The sequence below is a fragment of the Toxorhynchites rutilus genome, chromosome 2 (assembly GCF_029784135.1).
Source record: "Toxorhynchites rutilus septentrionalis strain SRP chromosome 2, ASM2978413v1, whole genome shotgun sequence".
Lineage (NCBI taxonomy): Eukaryota > Metazoa > Arthropoda > Insecta > Diptera > Culicidae > Toxorhynchites > Toxorhynchites rutilus.
Window position 1 is genome coordinate 237,321,691 of NC_073745.1, and position 15,699 is coordinate 237,337,389.

At 35.0% G+C, this 15,699-nt stretch overlaps 1 protein-coding gene across 4 annotated transcripts in view; it reads right to left on the reverse strand.

The window, feature by feature from the left end:
- Window positions 1-15,699, reverse strand: part of LOC129771252 (serine/arginine repetitive matrix protein 2) — a 78,928-nt gene that overhangs the window by 12,620 nt on the left and 50,609 nt on the right. For all 4 annotated transcript variants that reach the window (XM_055774716.1, XM_055774713.1, XM_055774715.1 and 1 more), the window contains 2 exons: window positions 7,033-7,186; window positions 58-113 (listed from right to left, as the gene is read on the reverse strand). In XM_055774716.1, coding sequence (XP_055630691.1) covers window positions 58-113; window positions 7,033-7,186 — 210 coding nt within the window. The remainder of the gene's footprint in view (window positions 1-57; window positions 114-7,032; window positions 7,187-15,699) is intronic.

Consider the following 15,699-nt stretch of genomic DNA (forward strand, 5'->3'; position numbering starts at 1 on the left):
GAAAAAAGTTTTTTTGTAACAAATATGTATCACCAGGTGTAATTGAGTGGCACTTACTTATCTCGAGACTGGGAACGTGACTTCGCTCGCTTCTTTTTAGAGCTTTTCTTTTTCTGTTGGTGGAAACACAAACGCAGAAAAACGTATATTTTAGTGAGAATGTGTGTAAGCTTTTCTTTCGATTATAATATGTTAGAGATTACTGATTTCTAGTCAATTGAAATGAAAATATTTATTAAAGGTAAACTAAAGCAGTTTTTTTCTCTATTGAATCTCTCGAAATAAAATTACTTTCATTATTATGACATTACAAATGTGTGTTTGTGTAGGTGAATGATAGGACCAACAAAAAATGAGGATCTAAAATAAAAGAAAGTATAACTTACGTCCAATGTAAATCGAGATTTTGTTCTTGATTTAAAGGGTTTTTTTGGATGCGATGCGGCCTTTGAGATATTTTTCCTCAGAGCTACACAACGGATAAGACGGTGAGAAAAAAAAATGCAACGCATCGAACGGGACAAAATTTAATGTTAATCGCATCAATGCTTGTGTTGTTCGATGAATCATACTATTGTTTCGAAACAGGTTGGAGTTATGGTTTGGTCCAGAAAAAACGACAGACTTTACAGAGCGAATTTGTTTGATATCACAATAATACCCTGACATATTATTACTCTAATTATACGAAATTCTCGAAATACATTGAAAAGAAAACTAAAAACAAAACTACTACAAACTAGCAGCCCTTTGATTTTGCGAATCTCGATATTCGACCCTGGAACACGTGTAACTGTAATTTATACTTAGGCGAACCAGCCCAGAAGGCTGAAAGCCTCTCTAATAGAGAATCCAAAAAATATTTTTTATACATTCGTGATACACTTTAAACTTTCAAGATGAAATACGTGAAGTTTACCTATCGCTGCAATTTCCCTCTTGTTATTTCTTCTTCATCATTTTCTATTGAGAATCTTTCATTGAGACACAACCCACATATGCTTGAAAATTATAACCACTTTAAAAGTGATGCTCTACTCTCGTTTGCTTGGTTTTTTGATGGTCAAACACTATTGTAACATAACTCTTCCTGAACTCGTTCGGCTCTAGCGACATTTGGGATGTTGGATAGCCGTTCAGTTGACATCAAGGTATTGTACACCAAAACTAGCATTGGCAGAAAAGATATCATCTTTGGCAGTTAAAAAAGGTTTTTCTTGTGTTAAAGGATCAAATGCACAAATAAAAGCCCCGGTTTTTAAGAGTGTTACTATGATTGTATGTATGGAGCAAACCTCTCATTCTCTGACTGAATGTCAGCTTGGAATTGTAATCGAAACAAAACAAAAAAAAACCCAACGATGCCAAGCAGGAATTGAACCAATGCCGGTTGGGTTGTAAGGCTTTACCAACCGACCAATCAGTGGTTATTCTAGTGCACGAGAATGTTATACCACATTATAAAATGAAGTTGAATCTTAAAAGTATACTCGGAAATTGTGTTCTGAGAGCAAAACGAACCGTTACGAAAGAGTTATTGCGCCCTTATTGGCAAGGTGTCTCTTATTTTGCTCTCCACGTTTAAGCATTTAATGTAATGTATGAGGACGCCAAACGTACACGTGCTAAGAACGTGGCTACCGGATGGCCAATTATTTTCGGAGTTGAAGTCTGATAGGTTTGCTGCTGGCCACATTGTTTAACCGTTTTAGGACATTTTTTCATCGTTCTAAACGTATTTTTTGCAATCTGGGCGTCAATAAATGACTCACACATTGCCTGTACGCACCAAACTGCAAATCTTCACGTGAAATACGACTTATGCTGCGCTAGGAAACGGGAATTTCTGTTCTGACCAACCTTCGGACGCCCCTCCTTGTGTCTATTTTCTACATAAACTTTTTATTTACACCGTTGTGTGTACAGAACACGAATCGTTCCTTGATAGAAAGCGATTTGAGCAACTCGTAGATCTGTTCCGCCGTTTTCCCGTACTTAAATAATGTGACAGTTGCTATACGCTTCTCGTACAGACGGAACTTCAACGTTGTTAGGGAGGCGAACGAATGATGGAGTAGCAGAGCTTGCTGAGTGTGAAGAAGGAACATACCATAAGAGAGTCTGCTAGACAGCTTCAGTACCATTATTTTAAATGAATGGCATTCTCAATGACAACAACCGGATTCTCGACCTATGTTTCACTAACTCAGAGACCGCTCACAACATGGTTGTAACTGAAACACGCGCCCTTCGGTGAAACGTTGTTGTCATCACCAACCACGTGTGGTCCCTGGTTTGAAACGAAATTCTGAACCACAATGACATCGACAAAACCACGTCATCCATGTCTGACATTTTGCTTTATGCAATCGAACAATTTGCTCCTAAAAGGATGATCGATAAATTCCCTCTACTCCCTAACGACTAAACTGAAACGATTTAAATCAACAAAAAAGATTCTCAGATAATTTTTCATAAAATCGTTGTGATTTCTGGAGAAACCGATATACTTTGTCGAGATTTCTATACCAAATAATAAACTTTGAATGTATTCTGAGTGGCAAGCTCTAGAATACACGTGTTGCGGACTCAGCTTAAATTACAGGGCCAAAAATTAAATCTTGTTAATTAAAGCGCGATCAGGTGCAATGTATAATTAAAAATAAAAGCACAACAGGCGCATCTCAATTAATTCGACCAAGTTAAATCAATGCCAGCAAAGGGAACCACGTGTTTTTTTCCTTTTATTGGTTTGTATAGCTTCAGATGTTGCGCATAGTTATGACGCAAACAAACTTAACATCCAGTGTCTACCGATGTCAAACCTCTCCATGCATCTTGAAGCAGCAGGATCGAACGGACAACGCAAAACGAATGATTCATACTTAATTACAAATAGTCCACGTACCCTAATGAGTTATCCAGCGAATCGCCCACAAGCCCAACAAATGGTCCACGTACCCTAGCAGATAGTCCACGTGCCCCAAAGGAGGTCGTTCAACCACATAGCGATCACCAGCACCAAGTTTATCGGGAACGCAACATCAGCAGTGACGTGTCCAGAGGCCAATCAATCGCATATCGCTACATCATCGATCAGAGTGCTTGGTGCACGCATATTGCACCATCGTCATTTCAAGCGCACCGAAACACCGATGAACGAAATCCATTGATCAGCAACCCCGATGCCAATGACGAAAAAACCGCAGTCAGCAGAACGTGGCAGCCGGATGCCTGGTTAGGGACTTGAGTTTAGTTTTAAGTTAGAAAAATAAAGGCAGTCTTTTCCCAATATTCAACTGTGACGGTTCGGTCCTTGTAGTTTTTAAAAAACTCCCCCGAACCTCCAAACCCGTTAACTTATATATATATATATATATATATATATATATATATATATATATATATATATATATATATATATATATATATATATATATATATATATATATATATATATATATATATATATATATATATATATATATATATATATATATATATATATATATATATATATATATATATATATATATATATATATATATATATATATATATATATATATATATATATATATATATATATATATATATATATATATATATATATATATATATATATATATATATATATATATATATATATATATATATATATATATATATATATATATATATATATATATATATATATCATTACACCACAAAGTTTTACTATCAACAACGCTCCAGTGAGAAGCAAAAACTCTCTCGTTTTAGCTTTTTTCCCATTCGCTCTGGTGACCGAATGATGACGTAATTTTTCTTGTATCATTTCTCGCTCTGCACTTGTATGTGCAGTGGTTTTCGCTATATTAGAACGGGACGATATATGTTGTTCAAACTTGTATGCAGGCTTCGAAAATGGTGTGCGATGTTTGGTACAACTCGGATGTGCAATCAACAGGCCTTGTTCCTCGCTGCGTATATTCATTTAGTGCAACAAAAGTAAATAGTGTCATTCAGTCAAGTATTATTATCTTTCATCCATGTTAGGTTATATACCGTTTCGTATCATATTTCGGATATTCTTTAAAAATAAATTGAAATGCTTAATGCCCTGATGATATAACTATAAAATTAATATCACAATTGATTGAATGGTTACAGTTATATCAACAGAACATTAAGCATTTCAAGTTATTTTTAAAGAGTGTCCGAAATATGAAACTGTCCGAAATATGATTCAGAACGATTATATGAGATTCGATAATTTACAATTTTGGACTCGATTATATACATTTTGGAATTTTTTTTTATACATGAAATATGACTTATTTCAAGAGGAATTGTAACCTTTCAACGTTAACTCGGACGACCCGTGACTTCGCATATAGTTGTACTCTCTTTTCTCGGTCTAAGATAGAGATACCATCTAGTCGATGTTAAAATTCAGGACACCTGTCACAGTTACGATTATTGCCAAACCATTTTCATTCTGTGAGATAGAAATAAATTGAAACAAGTTGTATGTGATTTGTACTTCAAGAAACCAAAATGCTCGAATTCATTTATTTCATATATTTCTCAAACGATCCTTGCGGTGAAAATACTCCAGAGATGGTGGATTCTACCTTTTCACGAGCACAGGAGATTCGTTTTGCGGTTCTCGAGGAGTATAATCCATGGATGTTGAAAAGAATTACTGAAGTCTTCCGGTTTAATAACGTTTTTATTTCATTGTTAAAAAATTCCTTTGAATGACAAGAATGACAAATTTTGATTTTAAAACTAGTAACATCAACATGGTAAGTATTACAAACATAAACATATAAACGGTAAGTATTTAATTGATTTTAGTTACTAATCTAATTCATCTATTCTTTCTTTTCAGGTCCTATAGAAACCCTATTGAATTTAGCAATTGTTCAAAGTAAACACTCACGTTGAATCTTCTCCAGTAATTTTTATCTATCTGCTTTGATCGCTCTGGAATTTAATGCTTTGATTAGGTCGATATTTGTAAGAATCGCATGATTTTACCTTATTTTTAATTTAATAAAATCAATTTAACTGTAATAATATTTTCTAAACATTGAACTACAACTTTTCACTCTCAGTACCTTTTGTGTGATCTGTTTACCAATGGCAGAAATCCCTTTTGTTTATTTGTTTACCAATGGCAGCGACTCGAAATACTCCGTCATTATTCGTCAAGATGTACACATCCAGGGGTGAATGCGGCTTGCCCTATCGGAGGTTCGTCACGGTTGTGACAATGGATTTGAAGCTGTTATAATTCAACACGGTATAAAACGCATGGGCTCCTGCTGCAGCCCAAATCTTATGAGCGGCTGGATTTGATGTTTACTCCATATGGTTCAACAGGGATTTGGAAGTGGATGGAGATTGAATATTCTTACAATGTATCGGTCTTTGGATATGCTTTTCCAAATCAAATTTACTTGTAATAGATCATTGTTGATTTCAAACATCTGTTTCAACAAAATGACAAAATGTACGTACCGCTATCAGCCACCGACACGTTTGAATCAAATTTGCATTTAGCCTCATGATCATAACGTCCTTCTGTGAAACAAGGTTACTACTGGTGCAATTCGTTCGTGAAATGACATTTTCGTTTAGACATTCAAAAAAAATCGACTAGGAATATCGAGGCAAAAAAAAACAACACTGTGGCCAGTGAAATGAAAACTCTGAATGATAACAATTGGAATATCTTGAGAAAGATGCAACTGACACTCTTTATACGCTCGTAAAATGTTAATCACAAATAAAAAAGGATTTTACTCAAAAACAAAACGCACAGGAAAAATGTTGATTGAATATAAGATTGAATCTCTCATCAAAATCAGGACAAATGCTAGAATATCAAAAATAAATTATGATAGATGGTATCCCTAGTCTAAGATCCTCTCCACGGTCCACGGGGATTGAAACATCATTTGCGCGTGGGACAAATAACGAATACGCTTCCACTTCGTCATAGCGCACCGAGCAAACTTGTTCTGCTTCTACATCTTATTATATTCTTAAGTACAAGAATCTGTTGTTGCATCATTTCCTAATGACACAATGTTAAGCATATTTCATTTTTTTCACAGTGGTGATTATTCAATCCCCATTCTCTACTGAGTTTGTACTAGGTTGTGTACTAAAAATTCAGGTATCCCATACGTTTGATAACATCTGCTTCATATTACACAAAATCAAAGGGCTGCTCACATGAGAGAAAGAAATGGACACCTAACCTATAACATGGCAACGCAACCAACGAAAGAGGAAATGAACAACAAACCGAAAATGAAACAAATCATTATGGCAATAATTTTTTTTTCCATTCACTAATAGTAATTGAATCAGACAACTCGATCAATCAATCGCATTGTAAAAATTGGATTTTGCTGTAATTGGTTTCAAACAAAATACGAAAAATACCTTGGACTCTTCTTCTTAATTCGGTTTTAGAGAGAGTTTCCGTTTATTTTTTAGGCGAGAGGAAAAGTTAGCAATTGAAAACAATTTGATTAAAAATAATTGGAATCATCGCTCTTGGCTTGCAAGCTGTTGGGAGAACAACATGATAATAGACAAACAAATGGCATGGAGTAATACAACTTGTTCCGTAATTAGCTACACATGTATAAATAGTGAATTTGTATATTAGTAGAACACATTTTATTATCGGTATGTACACATGGCATATAACTCTTGGTTGGGTTATTTCTTGCAAATTTGCAATGAAAAGGAAGAAAAGAGAGAAGAAAAAACACAATCATTCTAGTTCTTTTACGATTTTTTCTTCTGGTATTTGTTTACACTAACAAGAGATATTTTTAGGCGTGATCAATAATTCAAAACGAAGGAAACAACTTGGATTGCTGTCATAATATTACGCATTCGTCAGTTTTGACGAATTTAGCACTCAACTTGTTTCCTTCACTACATGAAAAAAGAAACTTCAGCATATTTTACTCAACTTCATATGTGCACTAAATGTAATCTAAGACTGCCCAGAACAGTAACGTACCTTATCCTTACGGGATGACCGCTTCCGGCGTTTGTTTCCCTCGATGTCCGAGTGTGACTCCTCGTCAGAACTGTTCGAGGCAGAATCCGAATCCGAGGGAGCATCGCTTCCACCATCGCGATGGTGCGAACGTTTCGAGTGTTTTTTCTTGGATCTGAACGTTTTCGAACGAATCGGTAGATCAGGGTTCCAAAAACCAAACGGTATAGAAAATAAAGAGAAAAAATTAAATAGATTAGTGGATTTTGTTCACATATCACCGTAGATGGTAAATAACCAGCTATCGAAATTGAACTTCTTTTGCCAGAGAAAGAGATTATTCGAATAATGGCAAAGTTAGTTTAGTTTGCTCGCAGTAATGAAAATAACTTCATTCTCCAACGGTTTGAATTTGGATGACGTAAACGTAAAACTACTAAATCGATGCGTAGAAAATGTGCTTTTTATCGGGAACAATCTCACTGGCTGGAACAGATAACAATCTTTTTAGAATTTTTACGTGGTATAAAAACTGGCATTCAAGAGCGTTCAACTGCCTACATGTCTTCGAAATTTGCATCAAAATGTTATTCATTTCTAGTAGAGGTTGTAAAAATTTGGTTGATTGATATAAAACAGCAACAATATCGGTAGTAAAATGGAATTCTGTTGGTTATTGATTGATTACTTATGGTAGAGAACAAATCGCAGCTGCTTGAAATAAGTTAATTTTACCTTTCCTTCATGTTAAATTTATATGCATCATATTATTGGTCTGTCTTTAGGAAAAAGGAGAGAAAAAAGAATAAAATAAGAAAGATTTCTTTCTCTTTTCGGCAGGCAACTTTGAAGGAGGGGATTATTCATGTGATGGCGGAGACAATTTTTAAAAACGCGTAAAATACGTGTTGAGGAAAAAAAAACAACAAACCGAACATTTCAACAAAAGCAGAACTGTCTTACGTGGAACGTAAGGAAACGATCGACAATACACAACTAATTGCGGCTTCAATATTGGGACAGCTTTCATCTGATTTTTCTTTAGCAATGACATAAAATGCACACGACTCACACACCAAATAATAAGTTTAGAAGAGGTTTCGAACAGAAACGAAATGATATTTTTGTTATGTGGGAAACCAATGAGAGGGATATATACGGAAGGCCGAAACAAAACTAATGTCAACTGACAACATACTTACCAACTGCGAACGAGTTTTTGAGTGGTTTGAATATTTTGGTTTGGTTTGGTTTTGGTATTTTTGAGATAAGTGATTGAGCGATTGAGGGCAAAAGAAGTTGAATAACAACGAGAATGTAGATAGACGTGAGCGTTAGTAATCAAGAATATTAATTTATGGTTTGTATCGAGATAATCATTGAACGAAAACGAACTCAAAAAAAATTATTATTGTCATTTTGTAGGCATGATTGGGTTCAAGCCATCGGTAGGTGATTGCAAAAAATGGGTTTCTTCAATTGTTTAACGTTCATTTACAATGGTGAATCATGTCTTTTGCATTCTTTACATTTAGAAAAAGGTTATCTAACAAAACCCCGGAGATCAAATTATCTTTGTAACTATCACTAAATCACGATATAAAATCTTTATTCTCGAATAAAAAACGATACAAATTCGACAACTGAACCGCTTAGGAACCAACACGCTCGATAGTTGCAGCGCAATCGTTATTTTTTTTCCTTCAAAGAGCGTTGCGTGACTCATGCGCCACCCTGTAGTCAATGAGTGTACAATCATGGATCTGCACCTCGGAACACTCCTGATAATCAATTTGGTATTGTTTTGATAAAAGGAAAATTTTAGCACAGAATATGACAATGAAACAAACATTCGCTTATTATTTTTCACAAGGAAGTTATTTTCTTCTTCTAACTGTACTGGATTATTCTGGAATCGATGGGTTAATTTGTTTCGAATGACTGGCGAAAACGTAAATGTCATTTTTTGATGGATCTTCTATATCTATGATGGGTGAATGTAATAGGGAGAAAATCTAACGCCGAAAACGTCAGCGACGTAAAAAAGAGTGGCCAGCGCTCTCGAACATTTTACGCAACAATCAACAAACTCAATCAGATGATTCGAACAGTACTAGACTGAACTGTTTTTGCTACTGTCAAATGTGTCAAATATAGCAGTGATGGAAATTCGTTCGCAATATAATGCGAACAAAACAAAAGTTTGAAACCGTCTCGCTACAAAAACTATCAACTATGAAATCTAAATTATTTGTTGAAATCCGAGGGAGAAGTGCCTCTGTACAGTTGTCAAACGAAATCAAGGCTAAATTTTGCAAGACCATGTAATAAACACCACGAGGAAAGTGAGCATTAAATGAATGTTTATAACGTGAAACTAAATGAAATAAACTCTTTCCGTCGGAATTTCCCAAAAATACATTTTTAAATGTTTTTTTTAATTTTTTATTTGGCATAATTCTCTATGTATCTTAAACTCTCAATTTAAAATATTACACTTTATTTTTATCAAATTAGACTTCTTTGCGAGAAAGAACTGCTCAGTAAACTTTTGCATAGGCCTGAAAATTGAAAAAATAGTCTTGTTCAGAAAACTACCGGCAAGCTATACAAGTGATCACGAGCTTAAAAATATGGATAAGCAGAATATATCAAGCAAAATCCGCAATACAGATTCCAATACAAATTTTCTATTTTCTCTACAGATAAAAAAGATTTTTGAGCTCGGAAATACAGATTTCAATGTGGCAACACTGGCGGTACCTGAGGGAAACCCAAAAAAGTCTCAACTGATTATTTCTGTATTTCATACTAACTGAACATCGAACACTATAATAGATCAAACTAATGGTCGCAGTGGTACAATGCTCCTACAGAAGAACTGAACATCGAAAAGAAAATAGTTTTTTGATCGTGGGTGCAATCCCGCAACCATCCACTGAAAATCTTCTAAAAAAAGACATTTTCAATGCTAAAGGCGAATAGAACTTAAGAAAAGGAAATTCATACTCTGATGTTGAAATCGTGTTTGTGTATTCCCCTATATTTAATTTTGTTTAAAAGTTTAAATATGCGTATTCACGCCGGGTATGTGCAGTGTTGTTATCACAACATCTTCATTGTTAGCACACTCAGGATTACATGTGAAAGTGTTGGTTTCTCGCCAGTTTTAAGCTCGCAAGTATGTATTGTGATATGCAAGTGTTAGTGTGCATCAGGAGAATTAAGGAGTGTGTGCATCAGGAGAATTAAATATACGAAAGCGTTACGACACATAAAATTCAGCAGTGTTGCCATTATTGCTTTGAATTTCAGGAGTGCCCAGACCAGAGTTCAGTATTATATGTTGTGTGTTTGTTTCAAGGAAAAATCATAAATGATTAGAATATCGAGAAATACAAGATTTCTCTAGATGGCCTTGTTAGGTCATCGAAAGATGTTTCCCACGCACATTCATGAGATATCTGATTTTAAATATGTTTTCAAGATAGCGAAATTATAGGAGCTGTGGATTACCTTTTCAGGTTTCCGTCATATGGCTGAGACTCCGCGTTTAGGAAATCACATCACTTACCGCAGTGAATCCTGATTTTTCTTAACCATTCCCACTAACAACTATCCCTTCCTTGATAAACGCTAGGGAACCACGCTATAGAGGCGACCCTTCTGGCCTTCGGGCGGCGGATATCATACTAACATTCCTTCCCTTCCTCTGGTGACTGTAAGGACGTGGCCGGCGTCGTTATTGACCATTTAAAGCTCGAATCACAACACGCCATCTCCATGTGTTGCACAACGAGAATTATTTGCTAGTCCCAAGCGTCATTCTGTGTGTTCTTTGTGCAATTTGGTTTGTTCAGGTCAATCAATTCCAGGCATCTCCAGACGTTGATGAAAAGAGTCAAACTATCGGTACGATTATTTTTACGGATTACGCTCTTAGTGTCTATAGGCATCGTTTCAAGATAATAATTATTTCTTCAAGGCAGTTTATTTTTTCATAAAAACAGGCTCGCGAGTAAACGTAAACGAGCTAAACGAGCGATTCATACTTATAAATCAAATAAAGTGAGTGAATCTAGAACTGTGTTACTCGTGAGTAAAATGTGTATAACGAATCAGGTATCACACAAAATGCACATGAATTTCCACCACTGACCTTCGCTACAAAGAATGCTGTAAAAAAAATACTCTAATTGTTCGAAAATCTAATATTTATCTAGAGACGACGCGTGACCAAGCGAGCTACCTGTTCAATCAACAATGGTGTGTGTGTTTTCTATCATTTCCATCGGTTTCGTTCAGGAGAAGCTGAGTCAGTTATGTATGTCATATGAACAGTTTGAAAAGGCGGACGAGACGCCACTGTGCTTATCCATAATGTCCGGTATAGTGTACAGACACACTATCCACTAACGATTACTTGCACTTCAACAAGGGTAATTCATTCTTGAAAGGATTACTCGTTTAATTTTAAGGTCCAAGATTGTGACTGAATTTCTCCAGGTTTTTGTGGAGGTTGCCAAAATTACGGATTAATCTGTACTTTCAGAGATTTTTCAGGTTTCTTGAAACCATATACAGGCAAACCTCAAGAAAAAAACTCAAATACACGCCGTTCACCGTTCATTTTCTATTTGTTCCCCTGCTTTGCGATGGGACACTTTGCCTTTTCGGTTCCCCGTGGCTGAGTTGTGCTTTGAGTTGCATGTCGAAACGTGTTGCTGTTAGAAATCATGTCATGCAAAAACTTGGAAAAACATTTGATGGAAGGATGAGAATGATTGCAGAAGTGGATAATTTAGACTAGTGATGAAACGGATAGTAGTTTGGCCGGAAAGCCGAATATTCGGCTCTTTATTGGCGAATACCAGTCTGGGAGAAACTGCATGTGTGCATGCAGCAAATAAAGGACTACATTTTAGGAAGTAATAAAAACATTTTTCCATAAAAATAATGTACTATTAAATTTTCCGTATATAATGATTATCTCTTAATAGAGTATCAAAATTTGAGCAAGGAATATTCAACAGATTTTGTTGTTGTTGGGATTTAATAACAGAAAAGATTACATTGATGGAATTGGATATATTGAAATAATTTTAATATTAATCGAGAAAGAGTACATACTACGAATTTAAATGAGCAAAACAACATTCTTTTCGTTCATGATTACAAAACTTGGAACTGTCTTTTGGAATGATAATCTGAGAGAGGGTAAACTTACTTCACCACAAACCAAATTAAACGAAGAGAGAGAAAAACGAAACTAAATTGAACCTTACACGCGAAGTTCACGACACCTTTTGGGACTGTTTCAACGAAGTGGCAAACGAAAATGATAGTCAGCATCGCGTTCAGAAAAAAAGTCCCGTTGCTAACGAAATCGACTGTTATGCAAAAAAATGTCGATTCAATCGCAATCACGTCCCTTACGTTTGGTGGCCATCAAACCTTAAGCAGGACCTCAATTGACAAGGTTTGTTAGAGTTTATCATTCAGCTCCTTGCAGTAGTGTCTACAGTGAAAGACCGTTCTTTAACATTAAAATTTATAATAAAAGTCATAGTGTTGATGAATTAATGTTATGAGTTAATATTAATTTAGTTTTGGAAAAAAAAGGTTTTTATGTTGTGTCAATGAGAAAAATTTGTTTTTTTTTCTAATATCCGGTATCCGGCCGGATAATCGTTCACTATCCGGTATCCGGCAGCGATTGATTCTCTAAGAAACTGGGAAAGGTCACTGAATCTCTGCTTATCCTAAGCACATTGCTTCATAAAAATTTTGGTGTGCCGAATAATAAAGCTATTCTTCGGTTCTGTTACACTAATGGGATTGACATTGGACATTTCCGTTTGCTGAAGTCAAATCAATGGGCCCTATTATAGGAATCGAGGCGATAAGAATTTTGCTCGTTAGCTCTATTTTACTATTACAGAAATCGAGCAATTCGATAGCACCGAGCGAGTGATAACTATCGATGCAAGTGTCAGAACTCTTCGAGTTGTTTGGTTCACTTGTTGCATATCTTCAGAGAATTGTTTTGTGTTGGCTTGCATCCCTTTGGGAAACATTTCAGAAACGTTTCAATATATGCAATTTGCAACACATGTTCGTTTGTTTTGATCAGCATTTGTTTTACGGTGCTGCCAGAATAGTCTATACAAGGTAAGTGTTCAATCCACCTTATTTATATTAATCATGTAATAACTTACAATGCAGAATTTACTTCCAGCGCATATTTCAGTGGCGGAAGAAAAAAAACCAAATCACCACCAGTTTGAACGGCTCCTTGAAACAATAGAAGCGAATGTAGACATTGCTCGAGGTTTTTGTGGAGGCAGTTCTAATATAATCCCGGTGTAGGAAAAGTTGGAGGAATTCAGAGAGGAGCTTAATGCACTGAGACCACCAATGCATCTAGGTTCAGAATGGCAGAAAGTAAGTATTTCTTTTAAGATACACATAACTTTTATAAGTAAATTTTATCATACTCTTTGAATTTCTTTCAACCGAATTTCCTACCTAAAAATTGCTTACTTCTACTAGCATACATTAGTACGTTATTTTTGGCAGCAATTTTCTTTTTTATTGCTATACTATGCCAAACTATACCGCTTTCTCTACAATAGATCAAACTAATGATCGGAGTGGTATAATGCTCTATACCATATGCTAAAGCTATCCTGCAAAACAATAATGATTTTATTTAAATTACAGGTTTGGACTGACATGAGGGGAAAGGTAAAGAAAACACTAGCACACAACAAGCGAGAATTTAGAGCAACAGGTTGTGGCCCCAATAGAATAAAGCAATCGACCCCGCTATAACAAGAAATCGACGCTAAAAGAGAATTATATGTTCATTACATGAATAACAAAAATTGTTTTGCTAAAAAAAAGTGAAATTCGTGCATGACTCTTTACGGAATTCCATAGATTTTCTAATAATTATATTTTTTGTACAACAAATTGTTCCACGCTGTCGTTTTTATTACACATGCATGCGTGCCTTACGCCTTTAAGGCTTTATTCTTTTAGGGAATATCAATTTACTCCAAAACATAACCATATTAACACTTTTGGAAATACATTTTCATAGCAGATGCCTAAAAAAAAGATTTGGCATCCTTTTTATAGTGCTTCATGAAACATTTCAAACTTGTTCCAAAATATTTCATCACAACCGCTGTCATTCGAGCTTGCTAACGAATCGAGCAGTTTTCCTCGACTTCTATAATTCCAGATTTTACTCGGTGTGATAGTGATAGTGATTGTATCGAATCCTCGATTCGATTTCTATAATAGGACCCAATATCGAAAATTTGGAAAATATATATTTATAGATGCCCAAAAAAGCTTAATCCAATGGATTGGATATCAAAAGATATTCCAAAGGTGGTGAAAGGATGATTTTTTTTAAAGTTTGCTTTTTTTCGCCAGTCTTTCAAATGAGGAAAAAAATCGATAGTTTTCGCTATTTCATCAAATGTTTTGATTGAAGATTGCCGCTTTCCAAAACCTATTTTCTATATGAGTCATATTCTGAATAGAATAGAAGCCAAATCAGTTTGTTAACAAAAGGAATTGTCATCTTTAATAGAGAACATTTTAAAAGTGTTGGGGAGGCGTCAAAGTCACTATAATACAGGAAAAAATCTTACAAGTGTTGGAAAGTCATCATAAGAATCTAAATCGTCAAAAAAGTCACATTATTCAACCCCACGTATAGATTTTTTAGCAAACTCTTATATATCTTTGACAATTAAAAAATGGATTGCATACTCATGATATGGAGTGTATAATTGATTTCAGTGAAAGATCATAGCATTTGCTTGACGATCCTCAGTTTGTTTCAACTAAATGTCAGTGAAACATGTAGCATTATCTCACAAAAAAATGATTTTCATGCTTAGAAAATGAGGACACTTTTAATCCAATATTGCAAGATTTTCATCAAGAGTAAGATTCTAAACAAATTGAAAATAGATGATTACATTTCCAGACTGCCAGTTCCAAAACTGTCTGTCTACCAATATACGGACATTTCAATGTCTGCAACTGGGTGTCGCAAATTGAAAAAAATGAATTGAATATTGAATAGTTTTTCAGAGGCAAAATTCATACGTTTCTAATATAATTTATTTTGGAGAATTACCATCTGTTTTGAATAAGGTGTGTTAGGTGTGCTCTACATGCTCAAATAGGTTAAATAACTTTCTATTTCAATAGTTTAATCAACATAATGTTATATTTTCTGTGGAGGTGTGTTGCTTCAGTCTGAACACATCATTCAATATGGAATCCAGTCCGGTATGATAATTACGGCGTTTAGTTTGTAAGCTACGCCACGCTGAGCAAATAATATAAAATACGTGTTTTAAAAAAGCACCGATGAATGTATTACCTTTGAAGGATACTTTGAATAAAATCAAATTTTGCTTGAAGGTTGTTGGTAGAAGTACAACAATGTTTCAATTCAACTCGTAAACGAATCGTTATATTATCATCAAACATTGACAAATGTCCTTCCAACATTACTCAGCAATTCCATGAAAAAAAGAATCTACCGAAAAAATGGTTTGATTTTGCTCAAACTTTGTATATTTATTCCTTCTTGACAAATGGTATATACATATTTTTTACTTCGCGGTTAAGCTGCATCATGCTGAGCTAGGATGGTCT